We start from the raw sequence: 18294 nt of genomic DNA, 5'->3' as shown, positions 1-18294 counted from the left end.
TTAAATGAAATGTTCAATTTAAATGCAATGTTTATTTGGATGACATATACATTGAGGATTAGAATATAGAATGACCAATGCTGCAACATTCTAATACATACTTCTGATCGTGCAACTAGAGTTTCATTAGGCACATTTTATTATTACTATATGTGCTTCAGCCATTTATTGTATGCAACTACACTCGAAGTTTGAATGTTTCAGTGAATAGACACCAAATATCATTCTACCCGAACTGCACGTTTTGACTGTCTTTATCCCCAACACTGGCATACGAGATAGTTTCATTGTCCTTTCATTATTGAACCAACATCGTCTTTGTATGAGCACCGTATCTATGATTATTATATTATCCCTCTATTACATGTTGGCAAATCTGGATTTTATATGCATTTGTGATAGACTAGTTATGGGTTTGTGCATTTAGATTTCCCACAATTGTCCGGTCGAGTTACACTTATGTGCTGATTTTAATTGTTTGAGGATTTAATTTTATTGCCAGCTAATTCTCTGTAGTTTAATTCCATTTTTTTTATTGGTAAAAGGTTGAAGCCAAATAATTTTTATTAATATACAAAGTCTTTGTTCAATGCGAGCATTGGTAGGAAAGAAGAAAACCTCCAGTCTTGCCTAAGACATAGTCTAGGAACCAAACTCCAGAATATAGAATATACAAGGCTTAAGGAGGCATATCTCCTTTTACAAAAGTTTATTAGGGCATACCCTTGCTTATGAAAATTTTCTAAATATTTCAGTTAGTCATCTTATTAGAGATCATTCATATCCGATCATTCATTTGACATAAATGCACCGCTACAATGTGAATAAGTCCATCCTCCAACTTATATGATTGTAGCTGCAAAACTCAACACATCCTGACCAAGATCATTATTAGATGAAATACATATTATATAAATAAAACGAAAATCATAAATTTTTAGGCAAATTAACAAAGGAGGTTACATAAATTGATTTGATGTCTAAAATTAATGATTATTTTCATTGAGAGTTAAGACATATAATGTCATATTAAATGAGGTTATTAGTTTCCTGGTAGTCTTTTTAATATTAATTAGATTATAGATGTTAAGAGTACATTTATAGTTTTGGTTGAACAGAGTTACGCAACAGGTATATAAGAAGTGTTATCTTTATACTAATAAGTGAATTTATATTTTTAATGCCAAGATTTGAGTCACTGGTGTTCAATTTGACTCCGCAATAAGCTATCACTAAACATTATTTAAAAAATGTCTATCTCAGAATAATCTGTCTTATTCTTAAGATCTAATAGTATTTTATTATTAAGATTAAATAGTAGTTTGGGAATCATATTTATTAAAAACTGAATTAGCATACTTCTTGGATAAGAATAGTCATCTTCTGATTCTGAGTCATCCATTTCCAAGATTTTTGCTATTAGCCAACTCTTCTTCAAAATTGTGGCTTCACTATTTTCATCTTCAGAATCAGAATCCTCAGAAAGTTCTTTTTCATCTGAGACCTCATTATCAAAAGTAGATTTTGAAGCTAGACCCGAGGACAGTTCAGAGTTTATTCTATGACTTTTTTTAAGTGCATCTACATTTTAATGGTTTCTTACAGTGGTATTGAATCCATCTTGAAGGTTATCTGAGTATCGAATTTGTACATTGAATGGTTTGGACACAAATACATTGTTAGTCACTTTAGTGTCTAGTGAATTTAATTGAGAATCTACTGATATTTTAACATTCTTATCTATTAACTTTTTAATGTTCAGCTCCTTCTCATTATTGATATTAGAATGTGGTATTGAATCCATCTTGAAGGTTATCTGAGTATCGAACTTGTACATTAAATGGTTTGGACACAAATACATTGTTAGTCACTTCAGTGTCTAGTGAATTTAATTAAGAATCTACTAATTTTTTAACATTCTCATCTATTAACTTTTTAATGTTCAGCTCCTCATCATTGAAATTAGAACTATTGGAGGGTTTTCTAGCTGTATTAATGAATTTAACTGGATTACTAACTTCATTACTAGCTTGATTCTTAATCGAATTAGGTTTTTGAGCAAGCAAGGAGTTTGATACTGTAGTTTCTTTTAAATTTATTTCTACATTTTTGTGATTAAATTATCTTGATTGTCATTCCCATCAAAAGTTGCATTTATTCGTTTCTCTTGATCATTCTTGATTTGATCTAAAAGTTCATGTGTTTTTAATCTTGCTTCTAAGTCTTTCTTAATAAATTCTTGTTGTTTCGATAGATTATATACTTCATCATGAATTGCATCAATGACTATCATCATATTGCTAAGAGCTATCGTATTATGTTCAACCTTACTTTAAAAGTTTTCCACATCCTCCAAATTTTTTGAACTATAATTTGGGTTGCCTATATCTGTATGAGATGACTCTGTGTTTACAGACATCTCACCCAATTTTTCCTGTAATATATGTTCTCCAACCTACTGAAAGTTCCTCTATTATCTGTTATTTCTATAGAAGTAACCTTGGGCAAGATGAAGATATATTTAATATATGTTCTCCAACGTTTTCTCATTATTAACAGTATTATGTTTGTTTGAAGGATTAACACTGTGACTGAATAGTTGCAATTTATGATCAAAACTAAGTCTGCTCTTTTCAAATATTTTAGAATCAAAGTGCAAACTCATTAGTCCTTCTGAGATAGAAGTTTTATGGAACAAACTAAACCCTCCATTTTCTAAAAATTGAAAACCTGGCTCCTTCTCTATAATATCATCATTCGAATCAATAGAATAGAAATCTCTCATGACTTCAGAATCAGCAAAAACAATTTTAGATTCAATTACTTCTTTGAAGAAAGATGGATTCAGTTGATAAATTAAGTTATTGGTGATAATCTTAATTGGTTTTAATGTTTTATGCATGGGGAAATCTACCATAACCTTAATTGAAGTGGATTCTAAGAAGTTTTCTGTTAGTCCTTTAAAGCCCCACCATATTCCCAATCTTTTCCAATATGGTTATATTCATAAGTTCTACAAGAAAGTTCAGAAATTCAATCCAGCAATAAGTTGAGGGAACAAGGATACTTGACAGATCAAAATTTGAATGCCCTTCAAAAAAGGAAATTAAATATCCTCTGAAAGAAATAAAAGGTCCTTTTAAGAATTTATTTTTAATGTCTAGATTTAAACATTCAGCAAAACCAAAACCACTATGGAGTTTAGTAATACATACCTCCCATTTGAAATTTTTTGAAAGCTAGAGTGCATAGTCAAGGTTAGAGATATTACTTCCATGCCAAAAAATGATCAGAAACAAAGTATTCACATGTTAAAATCTTTGGTCGATTCCTTCCTCTAATTACAATTTGAAATAAGCTGGTCAAGGACATTTTTCACAAAATTTATATCTTCACTGTGTTCTTAACCATATACTCAAATTTTAGATTGTTGTCCGTGCTACCTAAGTCGATGTTAACTAGCTCCTTGACGAATAGACCTACAACATAGGTTAGCACTCCAACAAGAATATATAAATAAAATCATTAATAAGAGTAAACATTATCTAATATGTAAGTATATAAAAAATAAGATCCTAATTCCCAAATTAATACCCTTCCTTAGCTCCTGGGGGATTGCTTCCTAGGGCTCTAGTTGCTCTATACAACTTAGAACAGCTCTCCACTAAGCATCATCTCCTCACTGCACTTCCTCTCTTTAAGACCTTATGGATAACCAAAACTGATATATCCATCCTTCCTAGGAGAGAGAGGACTCTCAACCTAAGCCTTATGGATAACCCGATATAGGTGTGTCCATCCTTACATATGCATATGTTTTTTCTTTCCTTATCAGTATATACTAGCTCATTCAAAGAATACTTGATTCCCTACCTCGCTTCCTTAGAATGTCTTCTGAAGACCCTCAGAGAGGTTAGCTCTCTGCCTTAATTCACTCTAGGAATTATAGTTCATTATTGCCCTCTTATTAGTGGCTGCTTGGAGTAGTCTATTTCTTATACTAGTTCCTTTAGAGAATACTTGATTCCCTACCTCACTTCCTTGGAATGTCTTGCGAAGTCCTTTAGAGAGGTTAGCTCTCTGCCTTAATTCTCTCTAGGGATTTATAATGCATTATTGCCCTCTTATTAGTGGCTACTTGGAGTAGTCTATATCTTCTTTCTCTTGATCTCAACAGATTCAATATTCTAACAGAATCTAACATTAACTATAAGAAATCACTAAATCAGTGATTGCTCTTGTAAGTTTGATTCTGTTATTGTTTTACCAATATCCTTGTGGTGTCTCCTTCATAGTTTCATCTGAATATTTGCTGAGTTACTAACTCCTCTTACTTGAATCCTTCCCTTGACCACTCATTGCAATTTATGTTCTTTCATTTGTATATATTATCGGATACATGTTATGTCTTCATATGGACGCTATTTGTTAGATGCCAATCAAGGTTGAATGAATTATGTGTTGAGGGTTCTCGAAGGGCTAATATTTTACTTTTTCTACAAATCTCTTATGAGGTTATTCACAAGTCCTTTGCGATGTCTTGTATAATGTAAGGCTGTTTATTAAGTATCTGTGATCTTTCTCAAAAGTATGTTACCACATCTCCTTTACTTCACCTTCAATGATAATTTTTGTTCTTGTATGCTCCCCATTATTTAAGATTCACCTACAGGATGGCAGGATCACGCTATGATACCACTCTAATGTCCCTATGTTAGGACCTTATGGATTTCCGACTTGACTCCTCAGCTCAATGCCATTTTCTGTAATATTACCCTTATTTAATTATTTGATTTCCAAATAAAGGTGCAGTAATGTATATAATAAAGGTGGAGCAACGTATATGTATCTCTTGTTGATCTCTACGCCTAAGTTGCCAATTAGTATTCAGACACTTAGTCATTTACTAGGCTGGATTGAATGGTCATCACTGCGACTAAGTCATCTAGCAAAGGCCGAGCACACAAGGACTTATTTACTTTTGATATAGACCGAGCAAGTCCAATTCGATGGTTTAGAACCTCTTTATTAAATGCAATATGAATGGATAAGTAAACTGGTTATGCACTGAGTGTATATGTTAGTCATGGAACTATGTTGTCGGCTCACTGTTTGATCTTCCTTTCTATTTTGAGCTCCTCAGATGTCGTTCCGGGTGTATTACTTACTAGCACTTGCACCCCAAAAAAAGGTGCAAGGGATAGCCGATAGATGTTTGATTGGAAATCATAAATGAAGCTTCATATTATATAAAGAAGTCTATAAAATTGAAGGTCATCAACAAATTTTGTTCCTCATGAATCATTCATTATAAATCTCCTTGAGCTCATCAATTGATAAGTAGTATATTTTTTCAATTGATAAGTAGAACATTTTTTCCATAGCAAGTCAAAATGTGATATTTTTATCATGACTCAACTATGTAGGTTTTGAGTCAAACTCATTGACCCATGTTTCATGAGTAGTGGTTCACAAGAACGAACACTAAGCAATTATTGCATGTCTAGGTGATGCTAACAAAGCCAAAACTTCCCATGAACTCACACATCCAATATTAAGTAAAGTCGGATGAGATTTCCTTGCACATTGAAACATGAAATATGTCAGTTGTATGATATTGAGATAACATATATTTCACTAAATTATACGATTAAGATTATTTTGAAAAAAATGGACTTTGAAAATAATTTATTAATAATAAAAGTTGTATATTTCATTAATAAGGTTAAATGTTTAACAATTAATATAGTTCATTAATTTTTAAAATAGTTTCTAATAAAAATTATAGAGATAAAAAATAACTTGTGTTAAATCTTTTTATTATATTTATTGATAGTTTAATTTTCTTAAATTTTATGAAGGAATAATTTTTTATTATTACCAAGGTAATTCTTTATATTTTATTATAAAAATTGTTAAGTTGAACAATGGAAAATAAGTCTAATTACTTAACTTACTTAAATAAATTTAAAAATAATAAGTTAGCTTGAATCTTTGTATTATTTTGTTGATAATCTTAGAATTTTAAATTCTATGAAAGAATAAGATATTCTTCTTATTTTAAAAATATTTTTGTAATATCTATATTTTAATTTTTAAAAATGTTAAATTGAACTATCATAACATGTGAAAATAACTATAATTACTTGAACTCCCAAAAAAATGACTTATGAGATGTACAAAAAGGTAAGCTACAAGAAAAGAATTGATGAAAATGGAAGTAAACTTAATAAAGAATAAACAACATATATTATAAACTAAGAGCCCAAGCTACTCATGATAGTGACAATGAATAAAATAATTATTAAGATGTATGTAATGGGATTGAAGCTTATTTACATGTGACTCCAAAATGATGAAAGGAAGTGATCTAGTAGACTAAATGGCTCAGAGAGATGTACTAACAAAATAGATTTGTTGAAAAGGCTTTGAAAATTTCAAGAAAATGCAATTGCCATATGTAAAACTAGATTGAACAACATTTCTTGTGATCTCCTCTACTTGTGCCAAAATGGGCTTGGGAATAGGTACAAAATAAGAATCTACAATTACTTACCAGTACTCACTAACTTGGCTTGGGCACAATTACAAATACCTATAGAAACATGGATTACTCAACTGATAAAGTCTTAATACAAATCTCTATCGAACACCATAGCTGAGTAAATGATAATTAGATACCTTGGTCACCTCTGCACAATCATATTGCTTCACCAACATTAACAGTTTCATCATACATGCCAAAGATAAGGGTACATATCTTTTTAATGGTAACACTCATTGATCAAAAGTCAAGAGAAATTACACAATAAGGTAATAGCAAAAAAATCTATAGTTTGATATAGAACATTTAATAAAATGGACATGAGATGCTATATTTTGACAATTAAACCCACAAAATACTGCAACTCAAGAGAGACAAATGTTATTCAATTTACAACTGTACAAAAATATCTGAAAAAGTAGTTGTCAAAAAACTTGTCAATCTGCATATCCATCGCTTCTCGGGGGATGGTGCAAGTAAAAGGTTGAGTTGAGTTCAACTTGCCGGAAGTCAACATAATGTCAAAGGGTTGATTAGAGAAGCAATGCTTGGACTAGATAAAGCCATTTTGAGAGCTTTCCGATCTTCAGCTACAGTTAAGGGTTCAAACTTGGTTTCGCCCAGAAGCCATTCCTTGTCACCAGCAGCTTGGGCTCTTAACAATACTTACAAAACAGAAAGCAACAACAAAATTGAATCTGCGGCGCTGGTATGAATCTTAACACCATTACCCTATTGAAAAAGCATAATGATCCAATAAATGACACTAAATCTTAATGAATTGTTATCTCAAATAGAATCCTTGTTTTTTCTCTCAATCCAAATCCCTATATGTGATTAATTCCCTAAAAGGTAACTTTCAATTGAGTGAAAAAATCGAACACATAAAACCTAGTATGAGTTCCAAAAATCAGTTGCTCTGCATCTGTTCAATAGATCCACCATGAAGGAATTCACCTTGGCCAAAATATGTGAACTGTTGTAGTTCTAAATAGCTTGCACAAAGGCTCGAACCCTAGTTGTTGGATTGGGAGCCCCAAAATTGATGAATCATTCAAAACCCCATTTCACCCAATTTGCATTATATTGGCAGCATCGGTAGAATGCCAATCTCGTTGGGTAGAGAGTAGAGAGTGACATGAAAGATCAATGGATCTGATGCACTGTAGAAGAGATATAGAAAAATTCTACTGATCACACCTTCTAGAATTAAAAACTGGAAAGATTTTAAATGTCCAACAAAAGTAGAAGAACCCACTAAGTCTATTTAAATTTTATCTAGGTTGTCAATGGTCACAATCTCATCATAATAGCCTATCTGCGAAGAAGATTTCTTAAGATTTTCTCCATTATGATGGGTGGGAGAAGCTTTGCAGATTTCTTAAGATTTTCTCCATTATGATGGGTGGGAGAAGTCAAAAGTTTATAGCCAGTATTTAGGTCTAGTTCAATGCATTTTGACTCAAGTGACATGTTTGAGTACATTTTGATTTAAGTGCTATGACTGTAAAATTTGATTTGATCAAGAAACCATTTATTTAATGCCTTAAACCATTTTATAGTACCTTGTTTTATGGTGTGAGACAATTTCTGGTTACTTGCAACTTCATAGGGAAAGACTACTGGCTAATTATATATTAAAATAAATGCATTACTAAAAAGCTACATTTGGCAATTTGAACTTTTGTTTTAAATATTTAAAAAACTAATTGAAATTTAATTTTTTTAAAGGTTGGTAATTGAAATATAAATGAGAATATAAGTAAATTTATTCATATTATATAAATAATTTAAAAATGTCTTTTTACAACACTCAAGTGAGACCATAAAGAATGAGGCAAAAATTGTGCCTTGGATATATATTTTATATTTTAAATAAATTTGTTTGATTTAGAGAAAAGTTAAATGTATCAAAATTTCTAAAAATTTGATTATCATTTTTGTTTTAATTTTTTCTTACACTTCATTTTTATTTATTTACTTTTCTTTTTATAATGTTTCTGGGAGTGGAGATAATAAAAATGAACTATCAATCATTTTGAAGTGTAGTGGATAAATTGTCAAAACTAAAGTAATTTTAGATATTGGAATATTCTTCTTATTTTGATAATAAAGTTTTGATAGACTAATATAATTATAAGATAGCTTTGTAAACCACAAAAATACAATTGTTCCATAATATATAGTGTAAAATAGATGCAACTAAAACACATTTCTTTTACATGCTTCTTGTTAATTGATCAGGACACAACAATTTTCAGGAGAGGATAACTAGTTGTGTATGAGCATACGCAATGAGATCTCTATTAAAAGAAAATAATCAAGTAGTCTTAAAATTAAAAAAATCCCAAATTGTACATTAGTATGTTCAAACAATTAATAAGAAATAACTAAAATAATATATATTTTAGTAATAATTTCTAAAAAATAAACATTGAAATTGAAGTTCGAATTAGATCAAACAATGTAAATGACATTTAGAAATAATCGTATATGATTAAATTCTATATTATTGATAGTTGCATACACAATCTTTATTTCAAACATCATTTCAATATCTTGTAACTAATTTATTTTTAATTTAATTTGGAGACTGGAAAGGGAGAGTTTTGACAAGGCTACCCTCACACATCAGGCTACAGATTACTGGAGACCCCCTCGGGCTAATTGTCAAGCAACACAACATTGAAGGACAATGGGAAGAAGAGATCACAGGGTACATGGCCGAGCTACAAGATGGGTAGGTGGTTGAGAAGGGCCAAATGTTTGTGTGCAACGACACAAAGGCAGTGAAAAACACCAAAACCCAGGCACAGAGGGTGGAACCTATAGCCCTGAGCCATCCAATCCTCATGCATAGTCCAACCATTTATTTTATTTTATTGAAATGACTGGATTTTGTATCAAATTATTCATCTAAATAGTACATATAAAATAGAAAAACATGTGGGTAAAAAATGATCTTCTCTTTTCAGCCACAACGACCTTTGGTTTTGGCAGAAACAGAACACAACCTTGAATCCCAAAAAAGTGTAGAGTAAAGCTATAATTTGAAAGATATGGCACTGGTAGAAGAACATCATGCAAATGCCATTACCATCGCAAACTCTGGAGTCAATTTCTCAGAATGCAACAGCAGTAACGGGGCTCGTTGTTCAATTAAGTTGCTCATATTGACTGGGCATTATTTATAACAGTCAGACTAGCTGGATGGCGGAGTGTAGACAGAGTGGACGATGTATTGGGTGATCAGTGTGCTGGACGGTGAGTGCATGCTAATGGCTAAGTGTGGACTTTCAATGGCATTGGAAGTGAAGACATTAACAAATTCTCCCACATTTATAACACCAACTTGGTGCTTAAAGATGGAGGGGAGCAACATCTCCTATTGTCAGAAATGTTGCCAGTTTTGCTACTTTTGAAGACATTTAGGGGTCAACAGGTGGAAAATACAGAGCTTTCGCTGGTAAGGCTAGTGGGAAGACATGGTGATGTCGTTTCTTTTATACATGAGAATGTCTGTAGCCGCGCCCATGTTTTCCAGTCTGTTAGAGAATTTGGAATCAAATGTCTTGAGAATGGCAGTAGTGGCCTCCTGAGAGGAAGCAATAATGGTCAAAGTAGTGCCCAGTATACCAGTTATATTGTTTTCGCTCAAGCTCAGCGATTGTAGATTTTGAAGCACGAGAATCTGTTGTGGCGTCTCTCCGGGAAGATGGTTGTTTCCCAAATGCATTTCTTGCAAACTACTGAGATTGCTCAACTCGGCAGGAATGGTTCGGGAGAAATGATTGACTTCTGGTTGGAACGCATTCAACCTGCACTTGCCTTTACCAACCACTCACCTTTACGATGTGCGTCTTCTTTCCGACTGTCTGAAATCAATTACTGACAACATTTTCCGACGTGAGACAATTCCCGATTGCGAGCAATCTCATAGGAAAAGCCTATCGGCTAATTATGTATCCATCTAAATCTCTTTCCTTTATGTGCCTCCTTATACGCTAATTGATTCTTTCATTATTGTTTTGAATATCTATTTTGTTTTGTCTTCTACTGAGTCAGGTAATGAGACATAGAGTTGGACATTTGTGAATTGGTCGACCATCCTTATTAATCTCTGCCTCTTATTTTACCTAGTTACGATTCATTCACCGAGTGGATTGTTGACTGGTCTTTCCAATTGTTAATCTATACACTATTTTGTCTTTTCATCTTGTATGATAGATTGTTGTAGGTATAATCTTCTCATTACTATTATTTATATGTTTTTCTTGAATAGAGCTGCTGATAGTGTAATATGTTTTTCAAATTCGATGTTATATACTCATTATTGCTTCCTTTCCTGCCTTAAATATATCTCTAAAGCAACCTTTCTAAAGGTTGTGACTTCTAAGCATATTTAATATTTGATTATTGATTATATTAATATATTTTTAATTAATTTTTCATTGTTTATAATCTAAGTTGCACGGGTTCCTTCCCCCCTCCGCACCAATAAAAGTCCGAACCAGTTCGCAATTCTGGTCTAGTTCAGACTTGGTTTGACTAGGTTACCGTTTTTACCCTGCAGGTTTAAACTGGGATCAAATCCCGGCAAACCAATACCAAAAAGTTTGAACCCAGTTCGAACCCACAGCGAACTGGGCCCTGCAAACAGCTAGAAAGTGTTTTTTTAGACAATAATTAAATGTTTTTTGGTGTCCACAACCTAAAAATTGTTATGAATTGCTTTTGGTGGCCTTTCAGTGTCATTTTATGAACTATGTTACTATATGATGGTATGATCACTATGACTACAAGTTTAACAGTTTATGGTGATTTAAAGTTTTTGTTGTTTAAATGTATTTATGGTACCATTCTAATTTTAACTCATGCTTCATTTATATATATATAACATGTTTTTGTATTAACAAAACCAAACGAACCCAAACCCCTTTCCAAAATTTTGACAATCTTCTGAACCGGATTTCTAACTTTGGACTTGGAACCAAACCCTAACCGGCAACTTAGTTTATAATAAATATTATTTAATCATTTATTTATTATCTCATTTTCTTTTATATTCATTTAATATGTTCATATTATTATTTTAGTTTTATAGTATTAATTATGTTTGTTAATAGATAAGTTGAAATTTTTAATTTAAACTTATCTAATTATAGATATTAAATAATTATTATTTCTTGGTATTTTAATCTTTATCATAGTTTAATAATATTATTTATTTATTAAATACTCTTCACGAGGGGGCATTGCAGCAAGCCTACTCAGTTATCGGATTGAGAGGACTTTACAATATGTTTCTTATTCATTTTGTTTGTTGTCAAGGGCAATGTAGCACATCCATTTATTCTTTTATGGTTCTTTTAATTTCTTCTAGCACATCTACTTATTCTTTTAGTGTATATAAAAAGCAATTTAGCACATATGCAAAATAGTGTAGCACATTTGCTATCTATTCTACCACATTTGTTTTAGCGCATCCATATCAAAGGGTACTTCTCAAGGGTCTCTTCAAAAGGTAATTTTATATTTGGATACCCAGTATTCTCTAAATGGTTTCCAAGTGTTTACTTCCTATTTTCCACATTCGAATGGTATTATTATGACCACTTTTCTTTTTGGGTTTACAATGAACCTTGGTTTAAATTAGATTGAGGATGAAGTGTCCCTCGATTGGTAGTTGTTGACGATGGCCTGGTCTTATCCGATGAGGTTTGTGGATGTGGTCTGAACTCTTATGTGGTGGCTTCAACTTGTTTGTCCATTCTTGCTAAGCGATTGGGCTAGTCTTGGAACCCTTGGAAGTACATTTTAGTCTTCCACTTGTGTACGATATTGTGACAATCGTGATTTTTTTTTGGATCATTACTTATGCTTCATGGTTATATTGCAAATTTATATATGATGCATAACTTATCCTTCAAAAAAAATTTGTTGTATGCATATTTTAACCCTATGTTTTGAGGGTTACTTGGCAAGGAATTAAAATAGAATTGTTCTTTGCTAGGTTATGATGTCTAAATTCAACTCGAAAAGCAAGATGTAGTATAAGGACATAAAGCCTGGGAGTGTATTGTAAATGTTTGTTATAAAGATTTAAAGTGTGGCTTTTCTTTAAACCCCAAAGGGTTTTCACAATGTATATTAGTGTTTAGTCTCTTGTCTATATTTGTTCTTCTTTATGTTTTTTAAGTGTTGATTTACATGTCATTATGTTGCCCAAATTTTATTAGATCTGCAAAATACATTATGCTTCCTCTAAGGGTTAATGGATGGGAAATTAACTATGATTGTTTCCATTTTTATGGCGTAGTAGTATGTACTTGTTTTAGATTGTTAAACATTTGTTAAAAAGAAACATAGGATATTGAAGGTGCATATTGGATCTCAAATGTCTTTTTCGCTTCATCTTTACCTCTAAAAATGCTTTTTGTCATGTCAATCATGTTTGTATCGGCCTTTTCTTTAGGTATTTGATAGCTTCATTGTCGTTACGCCCACACCATTTGCACAATAATTGTAACTTATTCTACTTTTTCAAGAAGTCTCTATCCTTATTCATTACATTGTTGATATTGTATATGATCGAGCATCCTTTACAGTTGTATTGTATTTGTCTTTGACCTCCTCTTTGATTTCGATAACCTCTTAGAAATGTATTATGTGGCTTTGATGGAGTGGATTGCTCTCGCTATGTAAAAAGCAATTGTGTGCTTCTAGTCTTCAAATTGTATGGGAACTCCTTTATTCAATGACCCATTATCCAGCAAACCACAAAAAACATCTTTCTAAGAAAATTACAATGTGTGCCCCTCAGTACACCATAATCATAAATTTCTTCACTAGTCTTCTTCTCCACCTTCAATTATATAATTTGTATATGAAAAAAGGTAATTGTTTAATCCGTGGCTTTTTTTTAAATGTAGTTGTTGAGTAGCAAAATAGAGTTTCATAAATTTAACTTTGGCTGATGAGAAAAGGAAAACAACATACGATAAAATTTAATTGAGGATAAAAAAAAGTCATACTTTCCAAAACTCAAAAACATTATCCTTTGACAAATTTGGGAGGGAAATTTTTTTTGTTAGTGCTCAAGTCATAAGCCATCCACCTTATAATGCAAGGCTATGTTTATGCCTTACCTTGCTTGGAATCATCAGCATCTCAATGCAGAACATTGCCCATTTTTGAAATAATAGAAACCGCTTGCAATAAACACAATAGATTGCACATGAAGAAAAACAGTACTAATTTTTATACATCTGCTCAGCAATTGTGCTCATGAACAACAAGAAATTTTGTGTGGCTAATCAATTGCATACCCTATTTAATACAGCTTTACATATATAGCATTAATTTGTACCAAAATCAGTGGTTTACTCGAACTAGCCTCAAATGATCAAACTCAAAATGGGAATGATAACTTCTACACAAAATCCTAGAAGTTAAATACCATTATAGCAAAAAACTCACTTGAGGGTATATGCTTAGTACTACGTATAATCAATTCTGGAATACAACAATTTCAGATTTTACTTGATATTTAAAAAAACAACACAAGTGGCTCTCTAGTGGAGTAATTTGTGAGAACATTACCTAACCTGTTAAAAATTAGCATTTTAATTTTTATCGCATTAATATGAAATAGCTTAGGACCACCTTAAATAAAGAAATTACCTCCATTTGGACATTTAAGTGCTTGAGCAATCTGAGAAACTGGTTCTGATTGATTTCAATTTCTTTTCTCATAAACTTACCCTGAACCATCAGAACTACAAGTCCTGCATACATATACAGTGTTAATAGTCTGGTAAAACACAATTAAATCTCCAATCCCCATATGAAGCATCTTATTTCCAAAGAATTAGTTCAAAAGATCAAAATAATGAACTTGTTAAATGACTAGCCATCTTAATTTGTTGTGTCTACGTACATCCCATTATTTAGAAAGGGACGACAGGGAATCTTTATAATGAATCTTATTTGATAAGTCTTAAAAATGGTATAAGAATCAAACGGAGGGGCAAAAATCTTTGTTCATTCAACACCAAAGTGCAGCTCCCATGCCTTGGAAAGGAACTTCAATATGGGAGATGCTCTCTTGTAGTGCAATTTCCATAGAGCTAGTTTAACCACATTAGAATGGCATTTCTCATTCCTGCGTGCTTAAAAGAGACTTAGAGAGAAACCTGGTGGAAAAATACAATAAATAATTTTGGAGTCTACATAGGCATATGGGAAATACAGTAGGACATCATGAAACATGAATCAGTGATAATGAGCTTTAACAACCCCCATAATCTGCAGTCAAATGTTGGTCGAAAAAAATATTTAAAGCCAGATAAGGGCTTATAAGGCATTCTTACCATTAATGACACTTACAAAGAGTATTTCTGACATATTGAACAAGCAATGTTTTCACATCTACTATTGACATTTTGTATTTCTCTAGAGGGCTTGTTGAAAGTTAGCATTGGCTCAAAGAATTCACTATCTTGGACTTTCATTTTCAGAATTTCCATCACTCAATGTATTGGATCCCACAACATGCTCCCAACATTCTAAGAAAAGCTTAACCTATATAACATGCCATAGTACCTCAAATAAATAACAATCACAAATTACATCACAAAAACTAATAAATTAAAACTTTTGCTTTTCATTTCATTTTAAATTAAGATAGATTTGAATTCTTTTTCACATGAACATGAAAATGTAATGGTCTTGTCTTGATGGAGGGAGTCACTATAATGTTCCAGGTCGTGACAGAGGGCTCCTCTTTCCGATGTAGGTGGATATGTAGTTTGAATAGCGTAGAAAGGATCAAAGAGAGCACCTGCAATAAGAAAATGCCCACGTATGGTGACATGGTTCGGCCTTTAACTTGATTACTATGCAACGTATGGTGTGGAGAAATTAACAAATGATGGAGGGAGTTTATGACCGTACGGTGGAAAGTATGGGTAGGCGTACAGTGAAAAGTGTTCGTTAGCATACGGTAGAGGCAAGTGGGTGGGCTTACAGTGGAGCAAGGAGGTGGTGCCCATCAGGCGGATTTGGGGCAGCATACAATGGTTCTAAGGTGTAGTACAAAGGCTTGGCAAGGTTGTACAGAGTGTGGGTTGAGTTGAACAAAGAGAATTGGAAGGGTGAGGCCCGTAGGAAATCAATGTGAGCTATATAGAAGAACCTGCCACAATACATAAAATTGTATGTTGAACACAAATGAGTTGGATTTGTTCTAGAAAACAATTACGTTTATAGACAAAGATGGTGCTCTAATTTGCTAGATCCAAGAAAATAATATATAGAATGGAATAGGGTTACGGTTGAATCCCATTGAAACCGTGAAAGCCAAGTAGGGAAAGTCTTTCACTTCTGAAATGGCAAGATAAGAATAACTCCAAGGGGAATTAACAATACACATAAAACAAAACAAGTCACATACCTAAACAACTCAACCTGATGGACACATATACCCTCTCGAGGGAGAAACTACGTGTCGACAGAATACACGATAAACACCTACAAAAATTTAAAATAGAAATGGGTTTGAGATATGTTAAATCAATTGGCCCAAATAAATTAATATATCATTTATTTAATGACGAGAACATTACAGTTCCCCCATCCCAAAAAATTTGTATCCTCAAGCAAACACAATGTAGGATGTTGAAGTAATTGATCCCCTTCCCAGGTAGTGTCGTCAAGCATCAAATCCTTCCATCATACCAAGTATTCCTTAATGGTGTGGTCTCTCAATTTCCTTTCCCAGATATCAAGGATTTCTACAGATTCCAATAGCATCTTCCCTGCTTCATTGAGAGGTGGCACGTCGATTGACATGGCGACATTCTTTCCCTTTGCTTTCTTCAGGCAGGATACGTGGAATCTACGTTGTTGATGTGGCTTCCCTCTAAGAGCTCAAGTTCATAGGTAACTTTACATATGTAATAGGTTAAATGGTAGGGACTGTAGTAGCATAACCTCGAATTTTCTTTGCCATTCGCCTTCAAGGATAATTGTTTGTATCACTACAATTAAAGATAAACCAGATCACTCGCCTTAGAAATTCTCTCAATTCGATGTTTGTCAGCATATATCTTTTATTTTATTTTGTGCCCTCTACATATTTTCCTTTAATAACCTCAAAATGTCGTGCTCTTCCTGTAGCCAGTTCTTGGCCCTAGGTGCACAACTATCTCCTAAAACAATGTCCACAAATGAAACGGGCTCATATTCGTAGAGTGCTTTGAAGGGCACCATCCCAATCGACATGTGATAAGTTGTTTTGTAACAGTATTCCCCTAGATGAAGTCATTTGACTCATGCCTATCACTGTACTGGAACACAGTTACAGATGTACCCCTCTAACCACTTGTTCAAAATCTACATATGCCCAATAGTCTAAGGATGGTAGTTGGTACTTAATGACAATTATGCTCCTGCCAATAGAAGTAGTTCTCTCCAAAAGGTGTTGACAAAATGGCTGTCCCTATTGCTAACAATTCTTGCAGGGTAACCCACGGAGGCAGAAAACCACCCTGAAGAATATGTATGCCACCTATACAGCTTGAAACTTTATGGGAATGGCGAAGAAGTGTGCATACTTCGTCAACCTATCAATTACCAATAAAAAGCAATACCTTCAGAAGTTCGGCGATGAAGTCCATGGAAATACTATCCAACTTTTGTTCTAGAATTGGCAAGGGATGTAAAAAACCTACAGGTAATGTGTGTTCATATTTGTTTTGTTGGCATGTTGCACATTTCCGCGCATACTACAAGATGTTGTCCTTGGGTCCTGTTGGTTCCCAAAACCGTAGATTGGAAATCCAAGAGCCTGCCACTTCTCCGATAGGACTTCTCAATCAGTTCTGGCCAACGAACGGGAATACTTCTTGATCCCCTTGCACTTTGGGCTCCGCTACACCCAGGCGGGTAAACCTTCACCTTGAACACTGACTACTCAATTCAAGGGTTTTCTATAGCGAATTTAAACTTTGCGAGTTCCTCAGCTGGCATGGTCCTTGGACTCGATCAAAATGAAATTGAAACGCTGAATAATGGTTAAATGTTTTGAACAATTGAATAATAATTAATTTGATGCTAGCAAGAGGAATATATAGATTTTCTGACTTCAATAAAAAGATCAGTGCCTTTGCTCATCTGGGCGATAGAGTCAACTTCGGTGAACTTTTACATACAACTTCATAATGTTCAATGCACTTGTACTGCCAATAATTTTGATAATCCAAGATGCAACAGACCAATCATATTGCAATCTTTAAATTACTCCAGATTGAATTTTAATTTCACTGAGACAAACTGGACACAGCTGCGGAAACAATTAAATATTTCACAACACCTATGATGATCAAATTTAAAATGCTAACTGACCATGTTCACTTATCTGATAACAAAATCATATAAAAAATTTTAAAATATAATTATGAAGGACGATTCGCCTGCAGTTTAAATCTCCGCATCATTAAAGGTAAACAAAAGACATTTTTATTTTATTTAAAAATTAAAATAATGGACTTTATTACAAAATCATAATATTGCCCTTATCTCTCCATAAAATAAAATAAATATAAAATACTTCTCTCTAATTGAATAAAAATGTTCAGATATCTCTTTTTAAATAGCATATGCCTTATTTATACTTTAGATATAAGGGAGATGTGACTTTTCAAATGGAAAGTCGTTGCATTTTTTTTTTAATTGCACCTCTACCATAG

The 18294-nt window shown here is 33.0% G+C and overlaps 1 protein-coding gene across 10 annotated transcripts in view; it reads right to left on the bottom strand.

Moving 5' to 3' along the window:
* The window catches only part of LOC149535778 (uncharacterized), a 218642-nt gene that overhangs the window by 31506 nt on the left and 168842 nt on the right, over positions 1–18294 (bottom strand). For all 10 annotated transcript variants that reach the window (XR_016356742.1, XR_016356743.1, XM_089803414.1 and 7 more), the window contains one exon: positions 14228–14331. Coding sequence is in view for 8 of the 10 variants with exons in the window: in XM_089803414.1 (XP_089659540.1) it covers positions 14228–14331 (104 nt within the window). In the remaining 2 variants the exon portion in view is untranslated. The remainder of the gene's footprint in view (positions 1–14227; positions 14332–18294) is intronic.

This window comes from Cupressus sempervirens, chromosome 10, assembly GCF_028749045.1.
Source record: "Cupressus sempervirens isolate cs-2001-9-10 chromosome 10, ASM2874904v1, whole genome shotgun sequence".
Classification (NCBI taxonomy): Eukaryota; Viridiplantae; Streptophyta; class Pinopsida; order Cupressales; family Cupressaceae; genus Cupressus; species Cupressus sempervirens.
This window is presented reverse-complemented; position numbering and strand designations above follow the sequence as displayed.